General features: G+C 35.5%; 1 protein-coding gene across 1 annotated transcript; it reads right to left on the reverse strand.

Annotated features, from left to right (window-relative positions):
- Positions 1-7058: 7058 nt before the first annotated feature.
- On the reverse strand, positions 7059-10931 carry LOC107466367 (uncharacterized). The gene is made up of 4 exons (XM_016085343.3): positions 10148-10931; positions 9994-10075; positions 9769-9882; positions 7059-7490 (listed from the first exon to the last, which is right to left on the reverse strand). Exons 1-3 carry the CDS (start codon positions 10556-10558, stop codon positions 9770-9772), a joined length of 606 nt encoding a protein of 201 aa, XP_015940829.1. The 5' UTR covers positions 10559-10931; the 3' UTR covers positions 7059-7490; position 9769.
- Positions 10932-17304: the final 6373 nt, after the last annotated feature.

A 17304-nucleotide genomic window follows, 5' to 3' on the forward strand; every position in this document is an offset into this window, starting at 1 on the left:
AGGGACTATTTGGATTTAATGAATGTATAGTCAGGGTATATTTTGAGCATTAGGCACTTGTGAATTCTAAACTGGTACCAATCTCATGGTTATTCTGAACTGTTACCATTGTCACTTGTAAATTGTAGGGACTCATACTGGCACTGCAAGAGGTTATGCCCAATGTGCATCGCAGATTTTGTGCATGGCACTTATGACATAACTTCCAAAACCGATGAAAGGACAAGCACCTGAAATTATTATTGTGGGCATATGTTAGAGCACAGCTAGTTTTAGAGTTTAACAAAAACAGGTAAACCCTTAAGACTATCAATATGAAAGCATGGGAGTATCTGGACAAGATCTCCAGACAATCCTGGACCATAGCGCACTACAAAGACACCCCAAAAAATGACAATGTATGCAACAACATGTGTGAAGTTTTCAACTCAGCCACTAAGCCATACAGATCAAAGCAATACTTACACTACTGGAGGAAGTTAGAAGGATTGCTATGACAAGCATGGCCAGAAACAAACTCATGCTAGCCAATCATATTGGGCATTTACCTCCCATACAAAGAGTAGGCTTGCAAAGGAGAGATATTTCAGCAGATACCAAACACCTATATGGTCTGGTGATGCTGCGGAAGTCATGTTTGAAGTTCATGGTGAGCCACACGACGTGGTAGTTAATTTGGGAAATCACACATACAGTTGCAGGTCATGGCAACTATCAGGTAATAGAGGTTTTTTTGGATTTATTTTTCTAAATACTGCAACATTCACTTAGTTGTCTTGCATTTAGGATTACCTTATCATCATGCCATCGCAGCTATTGCATGCATGAATGGTCGACTTGAGAACTATGTTCATGCATGGTTGAAAATGGAATCTTACAATAAGACATATGAGTTTCATATCAAACCGGTCAGAGGAGAAGAGATGTGGGACAAGTTTGAGTACTCTCACTGCTTACTCCCGGCAAGACCAAAATCATGTGGGAGACCAAAGCTCTACGCAAGAAAGAAGGATGCACATGAGGCCCCTGTTGAAGGCAGTCAAGAGAGAAAGTACACAAAATTAAATAGGTAATATGGAAAGTTCACTTGTGGAACTTGTGGCGATGTTCGTCACACTACAAGGGCTGCGAAGTTGCAAAAAAGCTAAGGGCAGAAGAGGTAGCAACAACTACAGAACAAGCTAATGGTGAAGCTGGTGAAGAAGCCCCACAAAATGCTCAAGTTGATGATAAAGTTGGTGATGAAGCTAGTGCCCAACAAAGTACTACTGTACAAGGTGTTGTTGCTGCTCAAGGTATTGTTGTTTAAGGTGTTGTTGCTTAAGGTGCTGCTAAGGTAATTTATGTTACTAAAATTATTTACGAGCCATAATTTGAATAAATTTTATTGAGTATTATGATCAACTATTACTATTAATATTGTAAATATTAGCATTGTGGTTGATTCTTTTTGTTATGATCGACAGTTAACAAAACGGAAGATAACTAGGCGAAACAAACTTTCAATTGTCAGGCCATCTGTTGATACAGCCAGTTCTCCAAATTAAAACGTTGATGCTGCTACTGTGGTTTCAAGGGAGACAATGGAAGGAGCAAGTGTAGGACCATCTAAAAAGATGAAAGCTTTGTTGAAGTTTGTTCCAACACCTGGATTTAAGACACCAAGAAAGAAAGTCTGATGATGTCATGAAGACTTAGTTGTTACTTTATGATAGTCAGAACAATATGGTGTTGCTACTTTAGTTGTTGCTTTTGATTTGCATTGTAATGGATTAAGTCTGAACTTGTATTTTGTTAGTGTTTGTTCATGGTGGTATGGCCCTAGCTATAAACTTTTGGCCTAGTTTATATTTTGTATTTTTCGCACTATGCTGTTGTATAATTGACACTATTCTATTCTTTTGTTAAGACAACACCATTGTCATGGTTATTATAATTATAATGATATATTACAAGTTGGTCTAGTTAAAGGTGTATATTATTAGCTTTATTTTGTCATTACATTATTCTTCATCCAGGTTAATGAGATACAAAGTTGAGGAAAACATAACTTTATTTATTTATCATTATAAATCATTACATAATGATCATAGACACACTCGTACTCTAGCCATTTTTAACTTAGCCAAAACAACCAAACACCAAAACCAAATCCAATAGTTATTACAACACACAACAGCAGCAACATCAGCATCTTTAATGTGCTAATACTACTCTCTAAAGATTTCATTCTCCAATTGAGTTCATTAAAAATTTCTTGTGCAACTTGAACAACATATTCTTCATATCCATCATCCCAACAAAAGAAATTACAGTGAACTCCAGACTATAATAATGCAAAAAGAAACGTTGAATTAACAATCACCAAATGATCCTTTTAAACTTATATCAACTTATCAATTCCAATAAATAGAGAAGTTTACCTCATAGTTGGGACACCTATGAAAAGGTCTACCTGGATTCTCTAGTGTCACTAAGTACTTAATCATCGTACGTAACTCATAATTACATAATACAATGTTCTTACCCTTGGTCCGGATTCTCCGATTATTGTAGTTTCTCCTACTGGAGTTGTTCTTGCTTGAGCTTCTTTGACTTATATCACCACCACCCATCATGCCTCACCCAAAAGAGTGACTTTTTAGGGCTTCACAAGATGAACAACAGCAACGAAGAGGAGAGGAGTGGAGACGAAGAATAAATATGACCAGCAACAACAACAAGGAGGAGAGGAGTGGAGAAGGAGAGGAGTGGAGACGAACAACAAAGATGAACAACAGCAACAAAGAGGAGAGGAGTGGAGACAAAGAACAAAGATGAACATGAAGAACAAAGATGAACATTTGGGGATTAGAGTTTTTAAGTGTGAATGGATCAATTTGGGTGTTTTAATCAAATTTGGGACACCAATTTGAGTTGAACTCATTGTGTGTCCACATCAGCATACAGTTAAGTGCCGTTAAAACGTCTCTTAACTTTTGGACCAACGGAGATTAATGATTCTGAGAGTGAAAAACTTATTTGGTCATTTTAAAAAGTTGAGGACTAATCTAAAGCGAGTTGAAAATTTCAGGGACCAAATTGGGTATTACCTCATAAATAATTAGTAGAGTTAATAGTCAAAATCGTCCTTGAAAGATACCTCGATCTCCATTTTCATCCCCAAAAGATAAAATTAATCAAATTCGTCCCCGAAAGATAACCAACCTGGTCACGTTAGTCCTTCCGTCATCTCCTACGCTGAGGTGGCTAACGCTCGCTGACATGACCTGTTAATTGCCAACATGACACTTGCTTAGTGTACCCTCTTGTTGCTGATAAGATAAGTTTATTAGATCAATTCAAATTAGTTCCTAAGTCCATGAACCCTAATCTCAAATTCAATGATTGGTTGCCTTGATACTCTCGTCCCTCTTCCTCTTACTTCCATCTCCCCTCTTTCTCTCATTTCCATCGCTGCTCTTGGAGTAATTAATTCAAACTATAGCTATATTAATTCCAACTTTAACCCAGAAAAACCACTTGAAGCAAATGGAAAAATCTGAGCCAGTTCCTCACAAGGTACTTGATGAGCAGAGTTACTACCATTATTCTCGGTTATTTCTGATGCTTTGGACCTAACAAATACAAATGATCCTTGATATTGATATGATGATGGTTGGCCAAATTGACTTGCGTTAGGTTTGGGTCCAGGGATCTCAATCTCTCCTCTAGCCATAACTGAAAAGTCCTTGTTAAGGACCCCTTGTTCTGAACCAAAAGCAGGACGCGCATAGTTCTTGTGAGAGTCCCTAAGTACTTGATTGAAATTGCTTCTTTTCTCCAACAAAGAGAGGTTATTTAAGGGTATGAAATCAGAACCATAGTCATGTGGCAAAGATTCATCCATTCCATAATTCAACCAATGTATCACGTCTTTGTCTTCTTCAGATGGAGCCGGCATTCTAATCAGAACTATAGCATCATAGAATCCATGAATTCTACTTTGGGTGATGGCTACGATGCAGACGACGTCGATGCGCAGGCGATGGCGGCGTTGAAGGTGTATGCAGTGACGCGGGCGACAACATGGACAACCTGGGAACATGGAATTTGCTACAGAGATGAGGTTTGATTCCTTTGGATTTGGGATTAGGGTTCATGGATTTAAAGACTGATTTGAGTTGATCTAATAAACTTATCTTATCAGCAATAAGAGGGTACACTAAGCGAGTGCCACGTTGGCAGTTAACAGGCCATGTCAGCGAGCGTTAGCCACCTCAGCGCAGGAGATGACGGAAGGACTAACGTGATTAGGTTCGTTATCTTTCGGGGACGAATTTGATTAATTATATCTTTTGAGGACGAAGATGGAGATCGAAGTATCTTTCAGGGATGATTTTAACTATTAACTCATAATTAGTACTAAGGTTAACTATTTGATATTGTATTTGACAAGTTTAATTTATCTTTACATAATAATATATGAAAACAAATAGAAAAACTAATATTTATATAAAAAACAGTTATAAAATAAATAATTAATGGTATATATTAATTAAATAATAGTATGAATAAAAAATTTAATTTATAATTTCACAATATAAATTTTTAAAAGATAATTATGCATATGATAAGTTTTCAGTTTATATTTGTTGTTAAAAGTGAGATCAAATTGCAAGTTAGAGTACATTACGCACAAAGATAAGTAGTGAATACTAAATTATGTAAATAAAATAAACTTTTTTTAATTTATTTTCATTTCTTTTAAATTTAACAAATGATAAAACAATTTATTTTTAGTAAAAGATTTATCAAAAAATTTTTCTACTTAAAAATTATTGAATTTTTTATTATCTATCTAAATTATATTATTTTAGCTAGATAAATTTTATCTTTATAATTACCTCAAATATTAAAATATTATCTTTATGTTTATAATTTTTTGCTTTATCTAAATTCATTTTTTTATATTTTTTAATTTAATTTCATAAATTTATATTAATATCAAAATATTTATAAAAAATAATATTATAGATCAATAAATTTATTTAAAAAAATAAATTTATTCAAGACAGAACTGCCATGACACGTCATTGTGAGATAGATAGGAGTACGTAGAAAAAACAGAGGAGATGAGGAGAATGGCTTCTGGTATTGACGAGATAGGTTATAGTTTAATTTTTATTTTTGGGAGGAGAGAAAGAACATTTTTGCTAAAATGAGGAGTATAAATTTTAGATTCAAAGGTTATGCAAAATATTATTTATGGCAAAATGTCAAAATTTAGCTAATGTTTCGTGATAAATACAAGATACGTTCATTTATTTTTATTATGGTTTAGTGTTCGTAGTTAAAATTTGGTGACTAAACCCGTTTTTATAATAGTGTATAGACAAAATAACTAATTTTAATTTAAAAATAAATTATTATATTATTGTAATTCTTTTTATTTTTTTAATCTATGAACTTGATTGTTGTAACATTTCACAATCAATTTATGAATATATTATGCTCGATCATATTCACGTTTCCTACTACAACTAATAATAATAATAATAATAATAATAATAATAATAATATGCGATAAAGGTTTTTTTTTCTTTAACAGTATTGGTCATCGTCACGTTATATTGCTTCAAATTAAACAATATTAATTTTGGATTCGACAAGTTGAGTAGAAGCATTTGTGAAATGTAGTGTGGACAACTAGTTTTGATTGACAATGATATAGGTTAAGCGCGCGCACAAAAAAAAACCAAGAATTTGTTATTAGAAGTTAGTTGGAAGAGTTCTATTAATAATTAGAGTTGTTGTTCACTAACAAGTCAAGTCTCAAATACATTTTCTTAATTTTAATTCCGTTTTTTACTGTTTTACTTTATTTCCAAGATTTTTTTGAATTCATTCTTTTCTGCAGTATAACAATTATAGTTTCTAATAGCTTTGTATCAAATTCATTTTTTTTTATTAAAAATTATACACTTTAATCCTTTTAAGATGGTATCTAGAATTTAGGTTATCTTTATTTATGGTTGATTCATTTTTAAATGTAAATTTTGTTAATAATTTAAAATAGAGTAAAGTATTGTTTTTGTCTCTAACGTTTGAGGTAAGTTTTATTTGTGTCCCTAACGTTTAAATCGTCATATTTGTATCTTAATGTTTATAAAAGTGATTCAATGTTATCTTACTATCAATTATACTAACAAATCAGATTATAGTTTTCAATTATTCTCACTTGAATGTATTCATTCTTAATTAGGTCTCACTTGGATGTGTTCGATTTTAATATTATACCCACTATTTGTGTTTAAATTCAATTATGTCCCTAGAAAAGTGAATTATATAAATGTTGTAGGAATTAGTTTCAACATTTGATGAGTTATTTTTCAGAGTAGATCATTGATTCTATCCCAGATATTTGTATTCTAATTTCAAGAAGAGATTTTTAAAACTCAAACTAAAGCGCTCATAATGTGTAATTGATGTCAGGATAACATTGAATCACTTTTATAAACGTTAGGGATATATATAAGACGATTTAAACGTTAGGGACACAAATAGAATTTACCCCAAACATTGGGGACAAAAACGATACTTTACTCTTTAAAATATCATCAATTCTCTTCCCATTACATCAACCTTTCTGAATCAACAATTATTCACCTCTATTAGAGACAAACTTGAAAAAAAAAATCACAAGATTTGGTTACAACAAGCTGTTGATACCATATATGGACAAGATTTATAGGATTATCTCGAACCAGAGAAAATTCTTTGTTAATATATTTCTGAAGAAAATAAAATTACTAGAAAAGAATCTTCTCTTTACAAACAATGGAGGTAAGATGATTTTAACCTCATTTTTTGAATGCTTACATCAATGGATCCGAGCTTCGAAATAAAACGATGGGTTGTGACTATTAGTTTTTAAATCTGGAAAAAGATTGAAGATTACTTCGCTAAATCAACAATGTTTAAGATCAAACAACTCAAGGAACAACTGAAGCTTATCAAAAAAACCATGAACTATTAGCCTCTGAGTATATGTTCAAGATAAAACATGTTGCTCATTCTCTTACAACCTTGGGAAGTCCTCTTAAATCATAACAACATATTGAAACTGTAACACCCTAACTACCAAAGCTCACACTTTCGGCTGCGCAACTCTGATAGCTCGGACATTACGACGACACTTATACTATTTAATACTAAAATATGAGCCTGTTTAAAACTTTAAACCGCAATACTACTCCAAAATTTACTTTCGTTCGATAACATACATACATAGATACCATACAACTTACAAAAGCTCATCAAGAGTACATCCACATATATAGATACATACATATAAATAAATAATATTACAAACATTATCCAATACAATTCCTATCCCTCTTACAGAATATATCAAGGTAAAGGCGAGGGTACAAAAATAATAATCTAAAGCAATACAGAACATCTCAACAACAATTAAATAAACTCTTCATGACTTCTGCGCCCATATCCTGAAAGGGGAAAAATATAGGGGGGTGAGAACATCATCCTCGAAAGGGTTGTTAGTAGGGGGTTTTTGGAAATTACTGTAATAGGATATGTGAAGATAAATCGTACCAGTGATTAATAACCATCTTATGCCTCTTTTCAAAAACAACGGTTTACAATAAAAGAGAAATCTGAAATCCTTTTTCGAAAAAAGAACCATTCAATTCTCAAAAACTCAAAAGTCTTTCAAAACGGTTTATCTATACCGAACCAAAATAGTCTTTCATATTTATTCCAAACCAGAAACACAAAACCGAAATCAACCATCGGTTCATCTCATTTCATACACGGCCCTAGGCCCAAACAATCCAACCATCAACAAATCACCAAAGTCCAACAGAGTCCCAGTTGCAAACACAGATAGGGAGTTCAAGCACAAACAAACAGTTACAGCAAGTAGAACAATTAGCAGTTAATCACAAAGGCAAACCATGTACAATATGCACACCCAAACAATGTCACATAGATGCATATGATGCATGCCTGTCCTAGTGGCTGATGATATCATCTGTCATATATATAGCCAACTCGACACGTCCTGGTAGCTAACCATGGACAGAAACACCCATCGCGGAGCAAGTAGGTTTGAGCTACAACCCCATTGCTACTACCCACTCAACCCAGAGCCAGTGGAATAACCACTACTGCGGCTACTACCCAGGCGGGTGTTTAAAAAACTCAACCTGGAGCGAGTGGAATAACCACTACTACCGCTACTACCCAGGCGTCACAGTCTCTGACCTGGAGCAAGTGGGACGAACCACAACCCTTGCTACTACCCAGGTATCTCAAGCATATATTCATTCAGTCCCAGCTATGGATCAACATACATCTCAGCCATCCGGCTTAAATTCATAATTCATAGTCAACCATATGGCCCATAACTCATTTGGCAATCAGCCATAAATCAATATCATACACAGCCATCCCGGCTCACGGTTCAATCCAGAACCAGCCAATATTCATAATCATACACAGTCATTCCGGCTCACAACAAAACAGCACTTCCACCATTCAACATCATCAAATTCATAAAACCGGCATTTAAGCCATAAATAATTTTTCTCCAGCCATTTCACTTTGAAATCAAATTTCAACTCTTTTCAGCCTTGGCTTTAAAGATCTCATTTCTCAAATCATCTCAGGCTCATAAGCCACTTTTACTCAGGGTAAAATTCCATTTAAAAACAATGCCACTCTCGATATCCTCTTTCCAAAACGTCCATAACCATGGCGAGTTAAAGATTTATTTTGAAATATTCAAAATCATACATCCAACAATGGAATTTTATAACAAGTTCCAACCCGGTCCAAAAATCAACTCATTTGAAACGGAACCGGTTCATTTGAATCAAACCACTTTCAGGTTTCTTTTTGGAACCCATTTTTCTAACTCTTCCAAAATGCCTCAAACTTAATTACTCAATCAAAAGTCTAGATTCCTTTGAAATCACTAAAAGCTCCTTTTCATATTGAAATCAATACTAGAGCATCATTCTTTCCTTCAGTGATTCAAACGGTAAAAATAGTTCATTTCTAAATAAGTTGAACTCAAGGCATAGAGTTCACTAAATAAATTAAGCTTGAAAACATCAATATTCTCTTAATAAATCGAATAATACAACTTCTCAAATCCAACCCTTTTTTTTAAATAACTTTTCAAACAAGACTAGGATTTTATAGACATTTCGGCAGCACCTCCCCTAAAACTTGGACTTTTGCCACCCGGTTCGGGTCCCAACTAAACCGTTTCTCATTCCTTTTCAATAGCTCAAAACCAGAAATCAATTCAAAGACAAGCTAAATCCAACAGTCACCTCAGTGGCATATCTCAAGGAAACCATTTCAAAATCAACTTAATATCAACCGTTTTAACTCATTTCCAAAGCTTTAAAGAAACGGCTCAGTAACAAATCATTTGTCCCAAAACCAAGTCAATTAAAGTAAACCAGGCTGAATTTAAAAGTGCATTCGACTTTTCAAATCATCAAAATAATTAACTCAAATCAAATCAATCCTTAACGGATTAAACTCAGATTTCAAATCTTTAAGGAATCAACTTCAAAACATTACATTTCACAAAGTCGCACCACAATTCAGCCAAACCAACATCCATAATCATTCGAGTCAATCAAATAATACATAAGGCAGATACAATCACCAAATACACAATATCTCACATCAGTATCCATATGTAATAATTCCAATACATAAAACATAGTGTTTGGAAAGTGCCCCTACCTCAAAACGCAATTCCATAATCCAAGCGCCTCATAAGTTCTTTTCGCCTCAACTCAAAATCAAAGGCAGCTTCAAAGCACAGCCCCACACATTTTCGCAGCAGCATAAACAGCTCTAAATTACAACAAGCAACCTCAGTTACTAACTCTAGGAACATTAATACCATAAAGGCTTTAATACACGTATGGGACACTAACGTAGGGCTTTCGAAACATAATTTCTTACCGGAATAACAACACGAAGCAGCTGCGGTTTTGAACCCGCCCCGGCACAGCTCCGGCGGCGGCCAGAAGCTCCGGTGGATCAACTATAAAAATCACGCAGCATCAAAACCTTCTCGAAATTCCAAAAGAACTGAAATCAAACTTAAAACGCTTACCGGCAAAATTTTCCGGCGACAGCAGCAGGGTCTCAAGCGACGGAAACTGCTAGAAGCTCCGGTATGGTTCCGGCAGCCACAACCACTTCTCCGGCAACCATTCACGACAGGCGGCAACCACTGTAGCAGCTGGCTAGACGGCGGCAGCTTCTGACGGTAATGGAAGCTCCGGCGGCGCCAAGACCTCTCGCAGCAGACCGAAGCAGCAGACATGGAGGGGGTTTCACCTCGCTTCTCTTCGCAGCTGGCAAGGACGACTATCCAGCTCCGGCGACGGCGAGCTTGCGGTAGCAGCGGCGGTATGCAGGTGCGACGGTGGCGCGCAAGGTAGCGCCCCTCTCTCTTCACCGCGAGCTCCCTCTTTGCACGACAACTCCCTCTTGGTCTCTCACTCCCCTCTGGTCGCGACATGAACGACGGCAGCAGGGAGGATTCGACGGACCCAAGCAGTGTGGCGGCAGCGAGCTAGGTGGCTCCTTCCTCCCTTGCGCGCGCGTCCTCCCTTCTCCCCTAAACAGCACCGACGAGCAGAGGTGACGGATCCACGAACCAAGTGACACTGGCGGCGCGACCCTCTCCCTCACTGGTCTGTTTCTTCCTTCTTCGTGGGTGTTGGGGAAGGCAATGTGTGCCATGTGATGAGAGGTGCGGCTGAGGGGGAGGAACGGCGATGAGCTAGGAAATGGGGAGCGTGGCGGTGATTCGATTTGAGAAAGGGGAGAAGGGTGTTGCTGTTGGGTTCAAGAGAAGCCGTGCATTGATTTGGTGAAGGGGAAGAGGAACCCAGCGGCTGATGGAGTTAGGTTAGGGAAGGGTTTCATTTTTCAAAAATTAGGGTTAAGGGCATTTTAGTAATTTTACTTAAAATAGGGATAATATAGTAATTGAAATCCAATTTAAATCCAACACTATTTGTATATAGAAAAATACTATTTACTCATCACTTTTACAAATTATTTTCAACAAAATGCCCAAATCAAATAATTAGAAATAATATACTTAATTTCTTCATTTTTTCAAAATAGCAATATCAATATATTAAAATATTGATTATTTAGTCCATATCATATAAAATCCTTATTATTTCATAACTATCAACTTTATAATTTAAATATAGAAAATAACCCAATAATTATAAAATTGGATAATAATCATAACTCATCTCAAATCCAATAAATTAAAAATTGCCTTAATTATCTCTAATAAAATAATTTCTAAAATTAAGCCTATAAATAACTATATGACTTGAGACTTACTCATAAAAAGACTTTTTAAAGGTTTTGGGTCTTACAGAAACTCTACTTGATGGTCTTAATGTTAATTACCAAATGTTAATCTTTATAGTTAATGCTAAATCAGAAATATACTCATTGAGTGAAGTTGAAACTCCATTATGTCTCATGATGATATGGTAGACATGTATCAAAATTTAGAGAGTTTAATAGCACAAACGCATCTTACACAAGATAATTTTTCACCTTCCATCAATCAAAGAAGAGATTTTGGAGGAAGGAGAAACAGAGATGGCAAATTCTCTAGAGGAGGCAGGTTCTTTAATCAAAATACTAGGCCACAATGTCAAGTATGTGGACGAATAGGTCACATTGCTTGGGATTGCTATCATATATTTGATTAACAAATCTCTCATCCCTCAAATCTCATTGCACCTCTCTATAGACCTCAATCAAACTTTGCCTCATCCTCATCATCTCTACAAACATCCTTGTCACCACCACCTACAACATCCTTCCATCATCCAAAGACATATGTGGTTGTTCCATTCTTAGTGGTAGACACTTCTTGGTACTCCAATACAAGTGCATCCCACCATGTCACACCAAATCACTCAAATTTACTTACCAGCACAGAATACTTAGGACCAAATCAAGTTCCTTTAGGTGATGGTTTAGGTTTGTCTATTAAAAACTATGAAAATTCAATTCTTTATACAAAAGACTCAGATGATTTCAGTTACAAAAACTAATTTACACACTTCAAATCACAAAAAATTTAATAAGTATTTTTAAATTTACACAAGATAACATTGTCTTCTTTGAATTTCATGCCTTTGTTTATTTTGTCAAATGTCAATTCTCCAAGAAGCTAAGGTTCTCATGCAAGGATTTTATAGAGGAGGAATCCACAAATTCATTAACATTGTTATTCCTTAATTTTCATATTTGAATTTTACACCTAGAGTTATATTTATTACATATTCATCTTTTGATTTGTGTTACAAGAGATTAGGTCATGCTGCTAAACAGACTGTACAATCAGTTATGAATAAAGTTAATGTTTTTATTCAGAATAAAATTGACTCTTCTAATTCTATCTTCTAATAATTCGATTTGTGAAAACTATGTTTATGCAAAACTACATAAGATGACTTTTTCTAATTCTACAACTACATATATTGCACCTCTACAATTATATATTCTGATGTTTGGGCTCAGTTCCTATCATATCTCTCACCTTGGTTATAGGTTTTATGTTATATTTGTTGATGCATATAGTAGATATACTTGCTTCTACCTATTACAAATTAAATCTCAGATATACACTGCTTTTCTATAATAAAAAACTTTAACGAAAAATTTAACCGGATGTAAATTAAAAGAGTTACAAACTGACTATGGAGGGGTATATAGCTCCAACAATTTTAAAGAATTTGTGATTAAACATGGTATTTAACATAAATTTTCATGTCTTTTTACACATGAACAAAATGGCAGGGCTAAGAGAAAGCATTGTCATGTCATTGAAACAGCATTGACAATGCTTTTTACAACCTCTCTTCCCCTTATATTTTGGGATGAAGTAGTTATTATTGTTACATACCTATTCAACAGATTACCTACCCCTGTACTAAAAGGTAAGACATACACCATATAAGTTATTATTTAACCAAATTCCTGATTATTAACATTTGAGAATTTTTGGCAACACATGTTATCCTCTTTTGAGACCCTATAACAAACATAAATTTGATTATAAGTCCTATAAGTGCCTCTTCCTGGGATATTGATGCGGATTTTATAAAACTACAAATAATCGACAAGTGTCCCGAGTCGTACCAAGTAATACCACAGGAATGTGTATCGTTTCTACGAGAATTAAAGGACTAAGCAACAATAGTCAATTCATTTTTCTAGTCAGGCAACCAAAGAAACTTAGGGTTTCAAGAACACTTAGCATACAAACAGGGGATTTAACAAAAATAATAATAAACGAGTGAGAAAAATATGATAAAGTGAGTTAAGGTTTTGGAAATATTGAGACTTCCAGAAAAATACTTTTCACTCTCCACCTTGATTATACAAAGATGTACTTGTAGCAAATCATAGCTAATTAAACTCCAATTCCTTGGTAATTCAATTTTTCTAATCCTAATCAATTATCAATTCCTTGATTAATTAATTGTAACAAGAGGTTAAGAATGTTCACTGATTTAAAAACTACATAATTTTCAAGAACCAAACTTGGTTGATTTGATGTCACTTATTAAGTCCAAGTTCAAACCCTAAGAACCACTAGAAGAAGTTTTCAAACTTAATTCAATTAATTAACTTTTTCAAGATATTAAGAGGATTCAAGTTAGAAGAGAATTATTTCCCAAGACATTCAAGTTCTTTGAATGAGGAACGAAAATTTTTTCTTAAGAAAACTATCAATGGATAAATCAAAGGTAGAAAAGCTATAATATTAGTCCATATGAATCAACAGAGCCCCTAACCTTAACCGAGGAGATTAGTGACTTATACATTGGTTAAAAAAACTAAAAATGAAGAACATAAAAAAAAAGTAAAAAAAGTCCTCAACATAGTTTTCAAGATTCTTTTTTATACTCAACCTAAAAACAAAACCCAGACATTAAATACAAACTTAATTAAAACAAAACCTATTCAAATCTTTCGCAATTAATGTCCAATTATCTTAGTGATTTAGGTCCATGATATGATTGTTTCAATCTTTGACTTAGTGCTTCAATATCGGCTTGCGGAGCACTATTATTCAGCATGTTGTTTTAGGCATTTGGGGCGTGTGGCACACCCACTTACTAGCGTGTTACACACCACCAATTTTTACCCCCACTGGAGGCACCATTTTTGACTTGTGGCATGCACAGGTGCTGGTGTGTTGCACGCCCACTTTGCGTTGAATTTCTCCTTCAAAGGCGTGTCATTTTGGCACGCCCCTTAAGCTTGGGTGTGGCATCCCATAAATTTTGAAGTCATGGGTGCATGCTATTTGGTCGTAGGACTCGCCCTAGCTTTGACATGTTACACGCTACTTTTGATGTTCACTTTGTGGTCTCTTTTTTAAGCATGTGGCATGCCCAATCTTGGCGTGTTGTACACCCTCTTTGCTGCCTTGAATTGCCTTAATGAGCCTCTGAAAAATTGGCCCAGTGTGCCATGCACTTGCCTTGGCGTGTAACACGCTAGCTTCTTGAATTATCTTGAATCTTCTTTTTTACTGGGCGTGTGACACGCCACTTCCTTAGCGCGTTGCACGCTAGCTCCAAAATCACCCCTGGAAGGAACATTTTGTGCGTGTGGCACGCCTAGGGGCTGGCGTGTTGCACGCCCACTTCCTTATTCAAAACCACCTTTGAAGGCATGTCAAAATGACAGGCCCTTTCATCCTGGCATGCAAAACACCCATAAAAATGGCCCTGGAAGGAGTTGGTTTGGGCGTATGGCACACCCATGTACTTGGCGTGTTGCATGCCCACTTGGTGCAACAATTTGCCTCCTTGGATCTTTGGCCCAGCGTGCCACACCCATATGTTGGCGTGTTGTACGCCAGGTCCTCTACTTTGGCCTGTATGGGCGTGTTGCACGCCCTTCTTTCTGGCGTATTTCACGCCAGTTCTCTTCCTCCTGGAGGATGCTTTTCTGGTTGTATTTCTTTGCTTATGCTTTGCTTCTCTCTTGCTATCATTTTCCTATAAGTAACAAGAAATCAAAGCACTCAAAGTATTAATAGAATAACCTTGAAAATCATATAATCATTAAGCAAAACATCATTAAATTTCTATAAGAAACACTAAAAAAAAGTACGTAAGATGCTCATGCATTACAACACCAACTTTAAGATTTTGCTTGTCCTTAAGCAAACAAAGAATCATGCATTAATCATCAAATTTTTCAAGCTTAAATTGAAAGGGTGAATGGTAGCACTTCAAATGGTTTTGGTTAGTTGTTTCACTTATACACAATTCAACACAAATGGTTGTAATCATTCAAGGCCTCTATCCTGATTAGATTATAGGACCCTTTCTTGAATCATCACCTTGAAGCAAGCCTATTTGCTTTCATTTTATTGCTTTATTTTTGTTGGGTACTTCACACCTTGAGCCTAGCCGTGACTCTAAATATTTTGTCTCAAGCTTTGCTCGACACAAAAACACCACAGGCACTTAATCAATGAGCTCTTTGAGTTCACAATGTACTTTTAACATTTCCAATCAGTGGTGCTCAGAGCCTTTGGCTTCTTTTTATTTCGCAGGTGCTTTGCACCTTTGAGTTTAGCTGTGACTCTAAATGCTTTGTTTTAAAGTTTTTACTTAATACATAAGCACTACAAGCACTTGACTTAGGAGGCTTTTTGAGCTCATTTTTCTTTTAATTTTCTTAGTCAGTGGTGCTCAAAGCCTTAGGCTTTCCTTTCAACCCCTTTTTCTTAATTATTATTCATTATATTTTGCTTCTTCGAGCCTTTGTCAAGTGTGAAGATCCCATAATAGTCCTTGACGATCGGACTTTTGCGTGGTCTAGAATTCACAAATAAGTTCTCGTTGAAAGTATAGCTTCTAAACCAACAAGAATCCTTTCGTACAAAAATGTGGTTGTCACAAGTAACAAACCCCTAATAAAATTGATAACCAAAGTATTTAAACCTCGAGTCGTCTCTCAAGGAATTGCAGGGAAGTGTGCTTATAATTGGTTATGAAAAAGTATGTTTGGGGGTTTTTAAGATAAGAAGCAAGAATAGTAAATGACAAAAGGAATAGACTAATAACTAGAAAAGCTCTTCGCAAGGTATGAGAACTAGATGTTCTATCCTAGTTATCCTTATCAATTATGATGAGAATTGTTCGTTGCTCTCACTTGGTCACCCTCTAACCATGAAGGTGCATCAAGTGGATAAATCAATATGAATCCTCAAGTCCTAGTCAACTCCCAAGGAAAGACTAGAGTTAGTGGAATTCAAAATCAATCAGCAACTTCTAATTATCAATCAACAAAGGAGTTTGATAACTCAAGTGTTACCAATTACTCAACCAAGCCAAGAACATAAAATCCTACTCTAACATCCTTCTAAGCATTTTGTCAAGTACTTGGAGGGCATAACATAAAAACATAGAAAAGCAATAAGAGATAATAAAATCCAAACAATCAATTGCATTAATATGGAAACTGAATCTAACATCAAAAGTTCACAAACTAAAATAACAAAGAGTAATCAACAAGAGTAGAAGAGAAATCCTAAATCCTAAAACCTAGAGAGAGAAGAGAGCCTCTCTCTAAAAACTACATTTAAAACCTAGAATTATCTGAATGAAAAATGTATGAATGAATGCCCCCACTCTGCAGCCTCTAATCTGTGTTTTCTGTGCCAAAAACTTGGTCAAAAACAGCCCAGAAATTGTCCCCAGTAATTTCTGATACGTCCAGCACGTGGCTCTGTCACGGGTACGCGTCGCCCACGCGTACGCTTCACTTGTCTGCGGCACAATCCACGCGTATGCGCGCGTCGCTTAACAGCTAGGCAACTATATCAAATTATATATCGTTTCAAAGCTCCGGATGTTAGCTTTCCAACACAACTAGAACTGCCTCATTTGGACCTCTATAGCTCAAGTTATGGTCAATTGAGTGTGAAGAAGTCAGGGCTGACAGCTTTGCAGTTCCTTCAACTTCTTGTATTCCTTCCACTTTTGCATGCTTCCTTTCCATCCTCTAAGCCATTTCTGACCTGTAATCTCTGAAAACACTTAACACACATATCATGGCATCGAATGGTAATAAAAGAGGATTAAAATTAGCTAAATTAAGACCAAAGAAACATGTTTTCAATCATAGCACAAAATCAGGAAGGAAAATGTAAAACATGCAATTTACATGAATAAGTGTGAGATTAGTAGATAAAAT

This window comes from Arachis duranensis, chromosome 9, assembly GCF_000817695.3.
Source record: "Arachis duranensis cultivar V14167 chromosome 9, aradu.V14167.gnm2.J7QH, whole genome shotgun sequence".
Taxonomy (NCBI): domain Eukaryota; kingdom Viridiplantae; phylum Streptophyta; class Magnoliopsida; order Fabales; family Fabaceae; genus Arachis; species Arachis duranensis.